Source organism: Pagrus pagrus (genome assembly GCF_965226575.1).
Source record: "Pagrus pagrus genome assembly, chromosome: 21".
In the NCBI taxonomy this organism is placed as follows: domain Eukaryota; kingdom Metazoa; phylum Chordata; class Actinopteri; order Spariformes; family Sparidae; genus Pagrus; species Pagrus pagrus.
In genome coordinates this window covers 2,363,655-2,380,036 of record NC_140208.1, presented here as the reverse complement: position 1 = coordinate 2,380,036, position 16,382 = coordinate 2,363,655, and the positions used below count along the sequence as shown (strand labels likewise).

The window sequence follows — 16,382 nt, the reverse complement described above, 5'->3', positions numbered from 1 at the left end:
ATTATAAAGTTTTACAAAATATATCTATGTAGATATCAAAGACCCAGAAAAAAGTTGGAGGAAAAATGTGATTCTTCAAACCTAGTGGACCTAAATGTTGCTCTGTAGCTGCTGTACTTTTAGTTTGCCAAAGTATAACTTGTAATAGAGTATATTTACTTGGTGGTAGGCTGTTGCTTCTTTTACTTCCACCATTATTTATGAGTTTATTTGTGAAATGTTTCGCCAGTATGATCAAAATATGGCCTAAAAACACAATATTCGCAGTTTTGACCTCGTGAATCTGTCCTGCTGTCCTGCGGTCAGTCCTGTGACGTCCTGCCTGCTTCATCGTGAGTCCTCGGGTGACGTAAACTGATCCCAGATCTGTGGAGGTGTCGTAAAATCGTGGGACTCGCTAACGTCATGAAGACGGTTTTGTCGCTTAACTTGTCGCTTTTAAAATATCTGTGGTCTTTTAATCATGGGATGAAAATGATTTTTATAGCAACATTGTCAGTTTTTCCCCACATTTCGCGGTTGGATAACAGTTGTTGTCGTAACGACATCTTTGCGTCATTCGTCGCTTTACGGCAGAGCATGTTGCTGGAGGTCAGGGGCATGACGAGAACCCGAGCTCGGTAGTCTGAAACGAAAACCCGGTGTTTTCACTTGGATAAATCACTAAGGATCTAACAAACGCCTCAACAGGACAGCGACTGTTGCTGCCGGTGAATCCCGCAGCTCGTCGTTGATAAATTCGTCTTGGATTTTGAGTTTCGCGACATAGCTTCGCTTGCTAGCGTTAGCCAGGTCGGCTCGGCTAGCATCTCCAGCAGCTCCCCACCCCCTGGCTCCAGTCTTCGCCAGGTGACCCCTCGGATCGTTCACAGCCATGGACAACAACTCGCAAGGATCGGGAGGAGGCAAGGCCGGTCTCGGGGGTCTCTTTGGAGGTGGTGCCCCTGAATACTCAAACACGGAGCTCGCCGGTGTTCCCTGTAAGTCTGATGTAATGTTTTACTGTTACGCGAGCTAAGTTAGCTCCTGTCAAAATGCTGTGGTTAGCTTAAAAGCTACCTCTAACAGCCAAATGTACTGTCATCTGGCTTCATAGCCGTTATATTTATGTAATTGGTGATTACATGTTGGATTATATAAAGAGTCAGCTAACATTTATGTTGTAATGTCATTTCAGTGACTGGAATGAGTCCTCTGTCCCCGTACCTCAATGTCGACCCTCGTTACCTGGTTCAGGTAAGCTACAGCTAAAGCTAAACGTGGAGTTGTAGCTGTTTTCTGTCGGTGGATGAATGTGTTGGTGTATTTTCTGACGGTAACAGCTGCTGATGTTGTGTTTTAGGACACAGATGAGTTCATCCTTCCGACAGGTGCCAATAAGACAAGAGGGAGGTTTGAGCTGGCTTTCTTTACCATTGGAGGATCCTGCATGACAGGTATGAGATCACCTGTAACATCTAAGTGCCAATCAGTTTACTTCTGTTCAAGAGGAGAGGTTTAGTATTTTACATATCAGAAGCACAGAGTGGCCAGAAGTATGTAGACACCCCAGACAGTTCATTCAGTTTCCTTTACTTGTGGTCTGTGGCTGCTTTTAAAGAGACATTTTATTTAAAAGATAAAAAAACAAAAACAAAAAAATCTAGGAAATCTAAATATTACAGCATGCAAAGATATTAAAACAATAGTGTCCTCCAACTTTGTGGCAACCATTTTGGAATGGCTCTTTCCATTCCCTGCATGCACAAAGCCAGATTTGAAAAATCCTGCTACTTCAGTGTGGATTAACATGAACGGTCTGCAAAGATTTGGCCTGGACTCTCTGGTAAAAGAGATTTTTAATCTTAGTGGGATTATTCCTGGTAAAATTAAGGTGAAATAAATTAAATGAACCTCGATTGCCATCTCCTTTGGGATTTACTAAAGGCGCACTCACACTAGGCAGTCCTTACCTTGCCCAAGCACATTTGACCCCCAAAGTCCAGTTTTTTGAGTAGTGTGAGGAGGGACAATCGTGCTTCGGCATGGTACAGAGCAACTGGGCCAAGTGTGAGTGTCCCCTTAGACAAGGAGTCAGACTTTGGGGCCCAACATCAGTGTTGGACCTGATCTTGATGATCTTGTGGCTTTTTCCCAGCAAGTTCTTGCAGTCAGGTTCCACAAATCTTGTAGAAAGTCTTAAGCCAAGTTTACACGACAGGATCTTGGCTCTTATTTTTCAGTTGCCGATGGTTTTTGCAAATGAGCACACAATCCCAATCACCATGTGTGAACTGTTTGAAGACGCAGTCTAGGAGCTGACCAACGGCTCGCTGAAGCCTCTGGATATCTAGCAGGCTGTATCTGCTGATTGTGTCACTCAGTCTTTCTGCTTCTTTGTTCTGATGACAGGAGCAGCACTCGGAGCAGTAAACGGTCTCAGGATGGGTCTGAAGGAGACCAGAGACATGGCATGGTCCAAACCTCGTAATGTACAGTGAGTATGAGGCCAGAGTTCAGTTTACCAGTATTAGTAGCTCTAATATCACACATGGATTAGTTGACCTGTCCTCTAAATGTTTGCTTTCTCTGTCTGCAGGCTCATCAACATGGTGACCCGACAGGGTGCTTCATGGGCCAACTCACTGGGCTCTGTTGGTAAGACCGTTATAATGTAAATGTAAATAATGGAGCATATTAGATAATCTCAGGAATAGAAATGTAACAAATGCACATAGATGTACATTTGTGTTTGTGGTGATTCGTATGTCAGTTTTCAAGTTTCCCTCTTCTGAATGACTGTGACTGTGTAAGACAGATGTGTTATAACATTTTATTTGGCTGCCTCTTATAAAATAAAACTAAGTGTTTTTCCCTCTTCCGTTGCAGCCTTGTTATACAGTGTCTTCGGCGTGGTGATAGAGAAGGCCAGAGGAGCAGAAGACGACATCAACACAGTGGCTGCTGGGACGCTAACCGGGATGCTCTTTAAGTCAGGAAGTAGGTGTCTTTTCTGCTTTATACCTGTCATTACTGCACAGTGTACCCACAGGTGTTATCAATTGTAATAGAGTACTTCAAGATGTGTTTTGATGAGATGAAAGGATGTTGCATCAAAACCAAAGTTGCACATTTTTAAATTAGTTTATTTATGGGCAGTCTGACAGAAAAATGACTGATACCAATAAACGATAAATGCTGAATATCGACCCTGATAATCGTTCTAATACAGAGGATAGAACAATGAATGATACTGATATGAAATGTTACTGTGAAGGACTTAAAGGTAAAACCAACTGCATTATTTCTGAGAATTGACAAATGACCTCACACTGTGTGAAGTAGTGTGTTGATCCTAATCTGGCTGAACTAAAGTAACAAGCTGTTTGACGGATGGTTGGGCTATATGTTTATTTGATGCTCATGCTCGGCTCCATCACTCATTCTGCTACAACTGTGTGTTTGCAGGTGGATTAAAGGGTGTAGCCCGAGGAGGTCTGGCTGGTCTAGCCTTATCTGGTGCCTACGCTCTCTACAACAACTGGGACCACATCACCGGCTCCTCCTCATCGTCCTCCAGGCTGTACTAACCTCCCCCACACACATCTGCTTCCACATTAGGGCCAAATATCTCTCCGAGGACACAGCCTTTAACCACAGCGCTAAGAGGACTCTGGTCAAATGCAGTGTGCTTTTCAGGGGCGTGTGAGCTGATGCCAGCTCGCTGGTTCGTCCCCATCATCACCACTTTTACTTTCCAGGAGCATACTGGGAATCAAAGATGTTTTTGAATCAGAAGATGTGAAAATGCGGACTCAATTCCACTGGAGATCCAGATGTAGACCGTCCTATGACAGCCCTCTCTTCATTCATCCTGTCACTGATCTGAATAGACCCTGAGAGGATGTTAAACAGAGGAGTGTTGTTTGTTATATCTTTGTTTATGGGAGACTTATTAGTCTTCTGTGATGCTAGTTTTAAAATCAATGAACCCATGAAATGTGGGTTGAACGAGCCAATTTGTAAGATGGTGTGAGTGTTTCACTGGATGAATGGCAGTGGATTCATGTTCTGGTTTTGGACTGAAAGACTCTTCAGTTGGAGAAGAGCAAAGAGATTTACGATCTACAAACAGAGCTAAGCCTTACGGTCAGTTCTACTCTTGTATTTATTGAAGCAGTGCTCTCTGAGGTCACTGTAAAGCTGTACTGGAAGTGCGTACTGTTTATGTGTCTCCATAAACCCGCTGTATTAAAAACTATAATAAAAAAAATGGGAAATGTTGACAAGGATTTTGCTTTTAGCTGATTTTATTGCACAAATGTTGACTGGATGTAAAAAGTCATGAGTAGTGTGTACTATGCAGCGCTCCAAACCAGAGTAGTGCGTAGTGGAGACTGTTAGAAGACAATTGTTGCACATTCAGAACGTGTATTTACATCTTGAAGTGGTTTCGGTTCCCGGTGGCTTTTAGAAAAAACTGTCTGTGGACATCGGACATAAAACAGAGCAGAGCTTATGTTTGCTGTCAGTCTGGTGGTAACGCTCAGTGCAGGAAGAAGTCCCTGATGCGTGTAGCCTCGATCCAGGGGATGTAGGCGGCTGTGCGGGTGAAAACGCTTGGTTTGTTCTCCACGGTGCAGCCGATCGGGCCGAAGCTCACCACGCCGTGCACCTCCCAGCGGTCGCGTCCCAGCTGGCACAGCAGAGGACCACCGGAGTCACCCTGAAGAAGAGACGGCAGTGATTTTATAAACCAGGTGTGAAAAAAACTTTATTTAAAGCTGCTGTGAGGGACCTTCATTTGTGTTGATTCTGGCGGCCCCTGTGGACGAAAGCAGTAACGTCACCGGCTTCTTTCCTCAGACTGTGACCCAAATAATTCATCCGCAGCTCTCCGGCAAAAAACTTTAAATTTTATTACTTATTCAACCCGGAAAAGTTGGAATCTGACCCGGTGACTCGCTAAAGACCTTGTTTGCATTTGAGATAAAAGTAATATTTTTCTTAAACTGGTGGAAATGAACTTCCATATGTTGACTTTTGACCCTCGGCCCATCGTTAGGTTTCATTCTTCCCCTGCTTCAGAGAAAATAAAGCTAACTGAAACGATATTGTGTACTTGAAGATGTATTGTTGCATCCCTACTACAACGTAGTTTGTAAACTGACCTGGCACGCAGCAGGCGGGTCCTCTTTGTCCCTGAACCCGGCGCAGATCATGGAGTCTCGGACACGATCGCCCCAGAATTTCTTCTGCCGGCAGGTCTTGAAGTCGATGATGGGAAGGCGCGCTTGATTCAGGGCTTCTGCCAGAGACACGTTCTCCTTCCCGCCTGAAACGTGTTCATACAGTTAAATCATTAAAACTGCATTTTTACTTGTACTCCCTACTGGACTTCTGCAGCCATGCTAGAAGCTCGGTCATTTTGGTCCAAACTGAAACGTCTCCACAGGGATGAATCCTACAGACTGTAATTATCCTCTCACTTTTCAAATCTCAAAATAAAGCATTGAGTCTGGGTTACATTTCACAGCAAACTCTCCTGTTTCTTATAAGTTCAATAGACCTGTTGGCTTCCTCCAGACCTTTTACGTCCCCTCTCTTCCCTCCACTCACCCCGGGTGTCTCCCCAGCCTGTGACCCAGCAGTAGTGTCCCGGGTTGAGGCTGGTCTGCTTGCGCGGCAGGCAGGCGTAGCGGATGAAGTTTGACGGGTTGATGTCTGTGGCAGCCTTCACCAGGGCGATGTCGTAGTCCAGCTCGCTGTGAGCGGGGTATCGGAAGTTCTCGTGTCTGTAGATCCTCTTCACCGGGAAGATCCTCTCTGCTGTCTCTGAGCGCTTCAGCTGGTGCTTCCCCAGGACGATCCTCCAGCTCCCAGCGTCCTCAGCTTTACCCCTGAGAGAAGAGTTAGAGTCAGGCCTCTGTGCTTCTCACTGTGTTTCTCTTGATATTTCTGTGATAGTTTCTTACTTTTGGAAACAGTGAGCAGCAGTTAGGACCCAGTTCTTGTGGATGAGCGTTCCTCCACAGACGTGAATGTAATGTTTACTTCCTCTGGGACGAACCTACGAGAGAGACAGACAGCCTCAGTGATGTGACGTTATGTTAGAGGACAACTCAAAGACGAACATTTTAATGCTCCTTGTCGCTCTCACAGAAAGATTACGTACATGAGGATGAGCAGTCCACCAAGCACAGTGCTCTCAAGTGTTTTAGGTACTACCCTGGTTTCTATGGAGGGTACAAGGGCCAAAACTTAAAATATAAATACATCAATGAATATATAATTAAATGCTTTGTTGCTGCAGAATATTGGGGCTGAGATGGTGAGAAATCAAGACTCAAGACTGATCAGAAACCTTAATACTGTTAGAATAATGTGTGTAAAGGGACTTGATTAACCAGGTGTCTCATGCTCCATATGAATATCAAATCCCAAATATGATCAAAAACAGGATAAGGCTCAAAGCTGATATACGAGGAGAACCATTCATTTTAAATTAAAGAGAGTTTATTTACCTGAAGCCAGAAAACAGAGGTTAGACTTTGCTTTGTAATCAATAATTCCTAATCAAAAAAATACCAATGCACAGTGCTCTGCCAACATTAAAAAGCCTTAGCGCCTCGTGCCTTTGGTCTGACTTTGGTCAGACAGAACAAGTGATTCGAAGACGTCACATTTGGCTCGTGGGTCATTTTTCACTTATATTCTGACATTTAATCCATTTAAATGAAAACACATCAACTAGTGTTGTTAAAGTAACCAAAAGTCATACTTGAGTACAGATATCGTGTTAAAATATTACTTTGGTGAAAGTGGAAGTCTCCCATGTGAACAGTACTTAAAGTGTCTGATGTTAAATGTACTTAAGTATCAAAAGTACATGTAAAAGTAACTTATACATACATACATAAATATACGAGTCAACTGATTATCAGCCTGTTCAATTAACTGATCCGTTATTCAGCATATTTCTGATAATTGGAGCCACCTTATTGCCGACAGAAAGGAATAATAATCATTTTAAACTCTGATGTCTCTGATAAGTAAATACAGTGGAGTTAAAAGTGTAATATTTGCCTCTAAAATGTAGAAAATGGAAATACTCAAGTACAAGTACTTCAACTTGTCCTTAAGTTCAGTAATTGAGTAAATCTACTTAGTTACATTCCATCATTCTGGTCAAAACACGCAGCCTTTAGACGGGAGACGAGTTCAGTCGAGCCTCTCGTGCAGCTGCTAACAGTGTCCCCAGCTCACGAGCTCCCACTCTCTAAAACACCGACCCACAAAGAGATTTACCTGCAGAGAGACCTGCCAGGGCCAGGAGTGAGGCCTGGCCTCGTTCCCAGACACAATCCTCTCAGCCATGTTGGGCTTGAAGTGAGCCATGCCACAGTCCTTGGGCCAGTCTGAGGAGAGGAAACACAAAAAACTTTCAAAAAAAGTCACAACAAACTGAGAAAATCAAAAAATGTGTTGAGGTTCGTTCGTAGCTATCTCCAGGTGTGTTTCTGCCCTCACCCAGGTGGAGCAGCTTGTGCTGCGGCTGTCGTCCTGGGGTCAGTGTGTATGCAGCTGCGGGCAGAGACGCCTTGCTCAACAGCAGCGGCAGCAGCAGAGAAAGAAGCAGAAGCAGAGGAGGTCCGGGCACGGCCATCGTCTTCACACAGAATCACCGGCCAGCACACATCCCACGCTATTTATACCAGGCAGCGAGCACACACAGATGTACATGCACAGGTACACATGCAGCACACACACACACACACGAGCAAACACCTCCGGGGACAATGAGCCGTGTCACAACAAAGCCCTGGATTGTTCTCCTGTAGCTGTGATGTTCTACTGCCGCTGAGAAAAAAGAGGATTTCAGGGGCTCCCATCAGCACTTTCACATACATACAGTGTAGTATGGTCACAGTACACCAACATGCACGCAGCACAAAGGAAACACAACACTGTACACAAACAAACATCATGTCACGTGGCTCAGAGGAGTGACATAGTGACCTCAGAATGACCCCAATCTCTGATATCCCAAATCTCAACTGTAGTTCATCCTGTGTCAACGTGACTCAGTAGAAATGTGGTTGAATCACATGCCTGAGTGAAATGTTTCACAGCTGTCGGACGGATCGCCACGAAATTATTTACACACATTCATTTCCTGCTGAGGAGGAGCTGTAATCATTTTGTGATGCTCTGACTTTAATATCACAGGTAAAAACTACAGTTTATTTTACAGTGCAAACCTCCTTAATTCAATCAGGCCTAATCCAATATGAAAGAAAACATTTAAATCGCTAGCTCTGGATTTATATTTTGATTCAGATCAAATTGTACTCACTTATAGATATCAGCAACCCCAAACAAGGCAGATTTCTATAGCTCACAATGTTAAAGAAAGTAAGAACTTCCCTTTATCTGGATCCACACTAAATGTTAATGGGGTCTATTTGGGGCCGTGACCCATCCTTTGTTTAAGTTTCATGGACATCCGTTCTGTAGTTTTTGTGTAATCCTGCTCACAAACCAACAAACAAACAAACGGAAACTGCAAAACTGAAGGGTTTAAGAGCATTATTGTGGCCACGTTTCAGGGCCACAACACGTGACGTCTACCTCATCAGTATGCAAAAGATCGCAGTGTGATTGGTTCCACACACATTTGTATTTCTGTTACAATAGCAGGATATGAAAAGAGACATACCTTGCCTCAGCTGTACTTAGTGCTCGTTAGCAAATGTTAGCATGCTAACATGCTAGACCAAGATGGCACATTTTTGACATTATACCTGCTGAACATCAACATGTTCACACTGCTACTGTGATCTGTGCATATGCTAATTAGCTTTTAGCTAAAACCACTGCTGTGACTAAGACCACTTTTCCACCAAAATCAGTGGGTCTACACAGGATTTTTAAACGCGGTGACACCCTGTCTGTGATTTTTATCTGAAGCGTCACGTTGTACGTCACTGATACAGTTGTACAGTTGTAACAGAAGAGAAAACAACAACAGACTCATTGTGAAAGAAGCGTCTGTGAAACGATTGATGAAGTCTTTTGAGCGAAATGACTCATTTCATTGTCATAATTTGAATTTAGCGTGTTCACCGCGGTCTTACGTTTGGATTGAAGCCGAGCCGAGGTGATAAAAACCCGTGTCTGCCGCAGAGTCAGTTGACCCGGGTGTAAATGCAGAGTTTAAACATTCCCATTGCACACAAAAGCTGATCTTAGTGGGTTTAAGTGGGATTTTTGACCAGTGGAAAAGGGCTATAAGTAGGCTACTGCCCCACAGAGCTACTATCTTACATACCTTGATCACAATTTCAAAAACAAAACTCATTTAAGGGATCTCTTTCAAAAGTATTATCATGCAATGTTAAGCCAATATATATTTTAAATCAGTATTAGCCTCAAAAATCAAGAATCCGTCTGGCTGTTGTTGGTTCATACAGGAAAAAAAACATATTTATATATTCTTTCTAATATTTTCCATAAGATATTTACAGCTGTCAGTGGAAATATACTCTACAATAAACAGTCCCGATCAAAACTGTTGCTGTCGAGGCAGAAAGCTCACAGACAGACGCCTCAAAGCCGAGCGAGCCAGAACAAATGGACTAAAACTATCTGCCAGACGCCACAAGAAGTCAGTGGAAACACACATCTTTATATGATTTGGGTGTTTAGACCCTTTAAGACCAGAAAATAAGACTAATTAAATGCAAAGAGACTCTCGCCTGCTCTACACACATCTGTGAAAATATGACAACAATACCTGCAGTGGAAGCCACTAGTGAGTGGAGCTTTTTTCTGTGGTGAATGAGAGAGAATGTGCCCGCTCATCTGAATGGCAGCGCCTGAATGGTCAAACCTCCCGACTGTGGTTCACCAAGTTTACACACAACTCCACTTTCTGCTTTGTTGTCCACAGCTGACGAGTGGAGCGAGTGTGGGAGGAGAGGGAGGCAGAGTTTCATGGCTCTGTTTTTATTCTTATACAACATGTTTGAGCTGAGTCGCCTCCGATGTGATCATCTGAGTAAATATTTGAGTAAATCCTGACATGTGCAACCATAACAGTCAACTCGTTTGTCAGCTGTAATGAAAGGGGAGATGCTGCCTGGAGGAGATTATGTTGTCTCACGTTCAAATAGGCTCAAAGATTTATAACAAACAAAACTCGAAAAGAAAAAGTGTGGAAAACCAAACACAAACACAAAGGCTGTTTCTTAAAACAGAGCTAAATAAAGCAAAGTGTGTGAAGTGTAATAAACAGAAGATCCGTTTGTGCAGTTACGTTCAGGAGCTTCACCGTTAGCTTTGGAGACACTCAGGTTTAGAGGACAGACTTGTTGTGTGAGCGAGGGGAAATTTTATGATGTAAGTGATTTTACTAAAATGATTTCTTTTGGTTGGATGACTATGAAAAACTTGAAGTATGCTTCAGCTGCTGTTGCAGACTTTCTCTGTCAAGCGTGGGAGAGAAGGCAGAATATTTTATTTAAGACCGAGCTGCAAAATAATTTGTAATTTTGTCACGACGTGAAATGAAATGAATTATTTGACCGCGGCAACTGAACTTTTGGTGTCTTGTAAACCAGGGAGGGTTTGGCACTCTACAGTATGTGCAGGACAGTTCTGCAGAACTGTTATTATAAATATTATGTTTTTAATATTACTGATGCACTAATGTTTTACAGCTGTAGCTTGCTGAGGTGGAGCTACGTTCAAGTGCTTTAATGGAGCAATATGTAAGAATGTTGTTTAAATTTTGTTTTGCAAAAATCATCATCTGAATCCGAAGAAATAACAGTTTGATGTTATTTCACAAATATCTATTTTGTTTCAAATATATTCACAGGAGTTAGCATGCTAACCAACTAGCCAGGCCTGTCCTCTCTCACGATACCACTTCCCTCTGAAATGTAGTGACGTAGATGTACAGAGTGTTATAGTTTGTTAACTTATCACAGATTTATCAGTAGTACAGAAAGTGCTCAATATATTTGTATATATTGTCATTTAGAAACAGTGTCACAATTATTATTTGTAAAGAATATCTGCTATATGACTTTTAAAAGTCTCAAATATCAATATTAGTATCAGTATCAGTGGGCGCTCAAATACAAAATCGTATAAATTAAAAATACTTTCAAACTGGACCCATAAAAATACTTTTCATTCATTTAATTCCTTTTAATTTAAAAACAAAACAAACATTTTTAGAGCAGCAGAGACACAAAGACGACATTTGGTTTTATTGTTATATTCAGGTAGTTTTCTTAATAATTCACTGGTAACTTTCATGAAGACGTCACTAGAAATGCTTCTACCCATCACTACACAGCAAGTGTATATGTATGTTTTTCAGAAGTGGTGGGGAGGGGGGCGCAATGAAGTTACAGGAAAAAAAGTCCTAACAACCACAACCAACAAGTTAGGGCAGCTAAATGTAGCCTGAGAGGCAAAACCCAGGAAAATATAGCCTTAGAGGACTCGCTGCTCCACGTTAACGGCTAATTTTACACATTAAAGTGTGTTCACAGGTCTCGAGGAGAAATACTGCAGACAGTGTATGGAAAAAAAAATAGTATAAAGCTTTTTGTGGCTCCAGAGGAAGCTGCGTGTAATCTGATTCGTGATTATGGACAACAAATGATCAAAATCGATACAGCAGAATGAAAGATATCAACTTTTTTTTAATTCCAGAACCTGCTGCCTACATTACCCACAATGCAGCTTAGCCACTGAGTGACATCACTGGAGAGAGCTTCCTCTGGAGACACAAAAGGCTTTAGACTGCTTTATCCACATATGCAAAGACCTGAGTTACCTGTTAAGCTTGTTGCTGTGGGCGCACGGTAACAACAAAAATGATTATAACTGAAAATAACTGAACTGAATATATATTTTTCATCTCCAAATATTTTGAATAGTGAGTGCCTCCCCTCCATCTGTAGTAGATATGATGCCCTTACAGCTAAACAGTGGATCTGTGTGAGTTTCATCTCCACCTTTTCACCAACAACAGCAGGATACAAACTACGTGAAAGTGAGAACTGCTCCCAATCTCTCTCTGAGCTTCATTCAGAGTGTATTAGTCGTGCCTTTGTGCAAACTGTGGACTTAAAGCCATTAGATTAGTCTCCAGTATCAGTCATCTGCCTTCCTGGAGGCTCCACACCACCCCGGCCTCCTAAACGACCGGATCACGCTCTTCTTGCGGCCGTGTGCAATCTCTCGTGAGGGTGACTTAGGACTGCTGGTGGCTTCCTCTCCGTACACCTCGTCCTCTTCTTTTGCGTTGCTTGCCTCTGCTCGGCTTATTCTGCGAGCAACTTCTACTGTTACCTCCTTCTTGCCTTCCTCCTCCTTCTCCTTCCCCTCGTCTGGTGTCTCCTTACTCTCGGCCTCCGCTACAGTCGACGTAATGATCATGACAGGTGGATTAAGCTCTGGGGTCATGGCCTTCACCACGTTTGATATGACAGGAGGCTTTGGTGCCTTCTTCTTCTTCGAGGTACGTCTAACCGGTCGGGGGCTGTTCTGGACCTCCAGGTGCTTCAGTATGGCGGTGCTCAGAACCTCCGGGTCCACAGATGCTCCATGAACGTCCCACGTCATCCCGTCCTCGTCCCACTGCACCTGCTTCATGCTGCTCCTCCTCCCCAGCTCGTCCCTGTCCTCCCCCTGGCTCTTCAGACATGACCTCCTCCCTTCCAGATCTTGTGGGGAGTTCCACGTCTCTCCACGTCTCTCCTCCTCTTCTCCACTGCTCACTGGGAACATGCTTGAGGATGGCGACACCAAATTGGAGTTGGAGCCCACCGAGGACTTCAGGTTCAATCTTGATCCAGGCGGCGAGCCCAAGATGGAGTGGGAGCCCATGTTGGAGTTGGACGTGTTCATCCTGAGGCCCCACAAGGAGCCGGCCGGAGTGATCGTCTGCACCGCTGCGTCTACGAGCTCCAGCCGTGAAGTCATTGTCCCTTCCTCCCTTAACGCCTCAACCTTTTTGATGCCTCCTCTGGTGTTTAAGTTGCACTTGCAGCAGTCACCCAATTGAGAGTCGCTCACAGAAGAAACAAGGGGTGACTTCCAGCTCCGGCCTGTCGGACAGCTTTGCCCCGTCTGCCAGGGCAGCTCAAGATAGCAGACTGACGCTCCTGATTCTTGCCTCTTCGCTGGAGAATTCAGCGTCAGGCAGCTCGACATTTGCGCTGGACTTCCAACTCCTCCACTCTCTGATAACTGCGTGCTTCCAGGACTGTGCGGTTTTTCAATCACGTCATCGACGAGGCTTCCAGGATCTGGTGACGCAACTCCTTCTGCTAGGCTGACAGACGACGGGATCGGGGAAGGGAATGGGAAAGAAAGCAAGTTATTCTCCAGGAAGCCTTCGTCGTCTGTGCTGGTGTGCTGGTGGAGATTGGGGGAGTTAGCCGGCAAGGGTAAGGAGGTGTGAGGCTGCAGGGGAGGCAGCAGTGGAGAGGGTAGGGGCGAGGAGGACACGAGTAAGTCTTTCCGCTGATGTGTGTTCAGGATTATAAACGAAGAAGAGGTTGTTAAAAGATCCTCCGGTGGTAAAGTCGGTGTCTGTAGAGGGGAGATGAGGGGAGAAGTTGTGGTTGGTTTGGGCACTGGAGACTCCGGCGCAGGAGAGTGCGGGGTTTCCTGGGTTAGACTCGAGGGGCGGGAGGTCCCACCTTTCCATACGATGGTGTCTGGAGTGCTGCTGCGGCTTTGTGTGCTGCCGCTACACTCGCTCCAGCGCTGCATGTTGATAATCCGCTCGCTGACGGCAGCAGGACGATTGTGCGCCTCCATGTTTTGGGCCGTAAGAGAAAACTGGTGGTTGTTGGTGGGCTTGAGGTGCTGCCACATGTGAGGGTGCAGCGGCTTGTGTGTCACTGAGTTCTGCTCAGAGGTTGTGTTGGTGCTGGAGCTGCGTCTCAGGTCCGTTATGGTCCAGGCCGGGTCCCGCTTGTGCGGCGGCCCCGTCGCCATGACCACATCCATGGAGCTCTTAGAGAGGGAGAAAATGGGTGCATGTTCATCCTCATCCTCCGTTCCTGCAGTCCCAGCTTCACTGGAGAAAGAGAGCGACTGGCTGCCCGAATAACAGACTGGCATGTAGCTCTCAGACGCAGGGCGCCCAGCCCTCGCCATGGCAACAGCACCAACCTGGGAAGAAAGAAACGTCGTTGAGTGTTTAATTGCTCTTTATCATTAAACTTCCATACACTGATTTTTTTGACCACCGCAGCAGAAACATACACAAGTCGAGGTACGGTCATAGCTCAATTGTCCCAGTACACAAGCACCAGGGGAGAATCGATTTATTGAAGGTGTCCGACTCGACGCACTGTTTCAGCTAGTTGCTACTTGACCTTCGTCCGGTTGACCTATGACGTCACACACCAAACAAGTTAAGAACCGGTAAACGGGCTGCACTCGATGACTTTTCTGGCGCTGTACATTTCGTATGTACCCTACACTTTTAGTACAAATGAGATACACGCTTTCCCTCAACACCAAGAGTGGGAACAGGGGGAACAGCTTGCCTGGTGTCTTTGCCGTCACTGCTCCCTGCCAAGAAATAGTCCTCCCACATACAGAACCCCCCCTGTAAAACTACAAATTATAGTTTTAACACTTAATTGGTTAATTGATGAGGTTTAAAGGTGCTTGCAGGTGGATTTTGTTCCCTTAGGACAAAGCCAGGCAAGCTGTTTCCCCCGTTTCCAGCCGTCATGCCAGGCTGAATTAAACGGCTGCTGTCTCAAGCTTCATATTTACTGTACAGATCGTCTCGTCTGGCCCTCTGCAAGAAAATGAACGATTGTATTTCCCAAAATGTTGAACTATTTCTTTGCATTTTTTTAACTTCTCTCTGACTCTGAAACACACACCCTCATCCCAGTTAGCGCACACACGCCCACACATTCACAGGCACTCCCAGATTAGCCTAATGGGATTACACAATCCAGATTATTAAAATGCAGATTGATTGAGACAGTTTAAGAGAGCATTTGTCTGGAGACAAAGGAGCAAAAGAGACAAAGAAAAAGAGAGAATAGAGGAGGTTATAAGAAGTTATGATTAACTTAATCACCCAGGAGAGTCAGTGGCATGTTTTTACATCCTTTATATTAGCCTATATTTATTTATTGATGCGTTTAAAAGCAGATTATGCTCGTTCTTCATTGCCTCACTTACTGAAAGTCAGTGCTGCTCTAACTGATTTAGCAGCACAAACACATGAATTTATTGTAAAATCTAAAATAAAACTGTCACTTCATCCCAAACCTGACCTGGCAGTGTTTCTGACCTGCTGACACCCAGACTACCTTATAATTTGTCTGCACTGGAGGAACAAACACCCAGTAAAGTCACAGAAGTGAATGAAAATACAGTGCGATGTCAGATGAAAGAGATCAATAAAATCTTACCTTTAAAAATGCACCTCGTGTCGTTTTTTGGCCTCTGTGCTGCCACACAGCCGGTGGTGCTTAATGGCGTCTCTGCCTCCTCCTCTTCCTCGCTCACCTCTTCAGAAAACCACCCTTCTTGTTTCCAGCCGCCCTCAAACACACACTCGTCTGTTTTTAGGGCGTCTTTAGCTCGATGTCATGTGAACTTGGCATCGTTGTGAATTTGAGGATTCCTCCTTGTGCATGTGTGTAAAAGAGAGGGCCATCACAGTGCTCTTCCTTCAGCTCCGAGGATTAGCTGTCATCTCATTAGCTCCCGTCCAATCTCCGACCAGTGTCAGTGTGTGTGTGTGTGTGCGTGTGCATGAAACAACGGTGGGCGGATGAGTGGCTAATGAGCATCATGATTCTGAGTCAGGATCAGGTCAGCAGTCAGGGCAGTCAAATTACATGTATGTCACATAGATATTTACACGTTTATCGATGTTTGTGCAGATATTTCCTCATAAACAAAAAACTGCGTAAAGCCTGCACACTCCAGGACACAGAGGTTTAAAGGTGCTACGCTTTGGGATTGTAGGACGGGTCGGCTGCCACCAGAACCTTTTCAACTGTGGCTGTCAAAACAGACTGTGTGAAAGTAACTGGTCAACAGAAACAGCTGTTTCACTGCTTCCTGTCTCTCAATACAACAAATACTGTGATCTAAATATCTCAGTGTGGCTCAATCTGAATACTTTCATACAGATTGTTATAATTTAAAATTAGTTATGTTGAATAAACATGAGTAATTTGTTTTTGGATCAAAGCCGGACAGCAAATAAACAGAACATGAAGACATTGGTGTTAAGTTAATATATTTTGAGGTCAATATTTCCTCTTGACAAGTTTCAGAAAGTGATGAACCTTTAATAAAAGTAATAACATAATAGAGAACACTACAGTTCA

At 44.3% G+C, this 16,382-nt stretch overlaps 3 protein-coding genes across 3 annotated transcripts; 1 reads left to right on the top strand and 2 right to left on the bottom strand.

Annotated features, from left to right (window-relative positions):
- Positions 1–560: 560 nt before the first annotated feature.
- On the top strand, positions 561–4,271 carry timm23a (translocase of inner mitochondrial membrane 23 homolog a (yeast)). The gene is made up of 7 exons (XM_084342995.1): positions 561–980; positions 1,178–1,236; positions 1,343–1,436; positions 2,392–2,476; positions 2,579–2,637; positions 2,869–2,979; positions 3,448–4,271. The coding sequence occupies exons 1-7, from the start codon at positions 875–877 to the stop codon at positions 3,567–3,569; spliced, it is 636 nt and encodes a 211-aa protein (XP_084199121.1). The 5' UTR covers positions 561–874; the 3' UTR covers positions 3,570–4,271.
- Positions 4,272–4,357: 86 nt separating this feature from the next.
- LOC311250874 (elastase-1) lies at positions 4,358–9,867 on the bottom strand. Its single transcript, XM_084342994.1, has 7 exons — positions 9,776–9,867; positions 7,510–7,839; positions 7,288–7,397; positions 5,955–6,049; positions 5,599–5,879; positions 5,151–5,314; positions 4,358–4,705 (listed from the first exon to the last, which is right to left on the bottom strand). Exons 2-7 carry the CDS (start codon positions 7,643–7,645, stop codon positions 4,526–4,528), a joined length of 966 nt encoding a protein of 321 aa, XP_084199120.1. The 5' UTR covers positions 7,646–7,839; positions 9,776–9,867; the 3' UTR covers positions 4,358–4,525.
- A 1,367-nt stretch (positions 9,868–11,234) lies between these two features.
- Positions 11,235–15,728, bottom strand: LOC311250233 (uncharacterized protein). The gene is made up of 2 exons (XM_084341814.1): positions 15,453–15,728; positions 11,235–14,184 (listed from the first exon to the last, which is right to left on the bottom strand). Exon 2 carries the CDS (start codon positions 14,167–14,169, stop codon positions 12,154–12,156), a length of 2,016 nt encoding a protein of 671 aa, XP_084197940.1. The 5' UTR covers positions 14,170–14,184; positions 15,453–15,728; the 3' UTR covers positions 11,235–12,153.
- Between the last annotated feature and the right edge of the window lie 654 nt (positions 15,729–16,382).

Bases quoted from the DNA above. Each gene is read 5' to 3' on its own strand.
- timm23a (XM_084342995.1), top strand. From the start codon at position 875: ATGGACAACAACTCGCAAGGATCGGGAGGAGGCAAGGCCGGTCTCGGG. The intron at 1,237-1,342 runs GTAAGCTACAGC...GTTGTGTTTTAG, and splicing joins ACCCTCGTTACCTGGTTCAG to GACACAGATGAGTTCATCCT. The intron at 2,638-2,868 runs GTAAGACCGTTA...CTTCCGTTGCAG, and splicing joins CAACTCACTGGGCTCTGTTG to CCTTGTTATACAGTGTCTTC.
- LOC311250874 (XM_084342994.1), bottom strand. From the start codon at position 7,645: ATGGCCGTGCCCGGACCTCCTCTGCTTCTGCTTCTTTCTCTGCTGCTG. The intron at 7,398-7,509 runs GTGAGGGCAGAA...TCCTCTCCTCAG, and splicing joins GCACAAGCTGCTCCACCTGG to ACTGGCCCAAGGACTGTGGC. The intron at 4,706-5,150 runs GTCAGTTTACAA...TCTCTTCTTCAG, and splicing joins ACCCGCCTGCTGCGTGCCAG to GGTGACTCCGGTGGTCCTCT.
- LOC311250233 (XM_084341814.1), bottom strand. From the start codon at position 14,169: ATGGCGAGGGCTGGGCGCCCTGCGTCTGAGAGCTACATGCCAGTCTGT.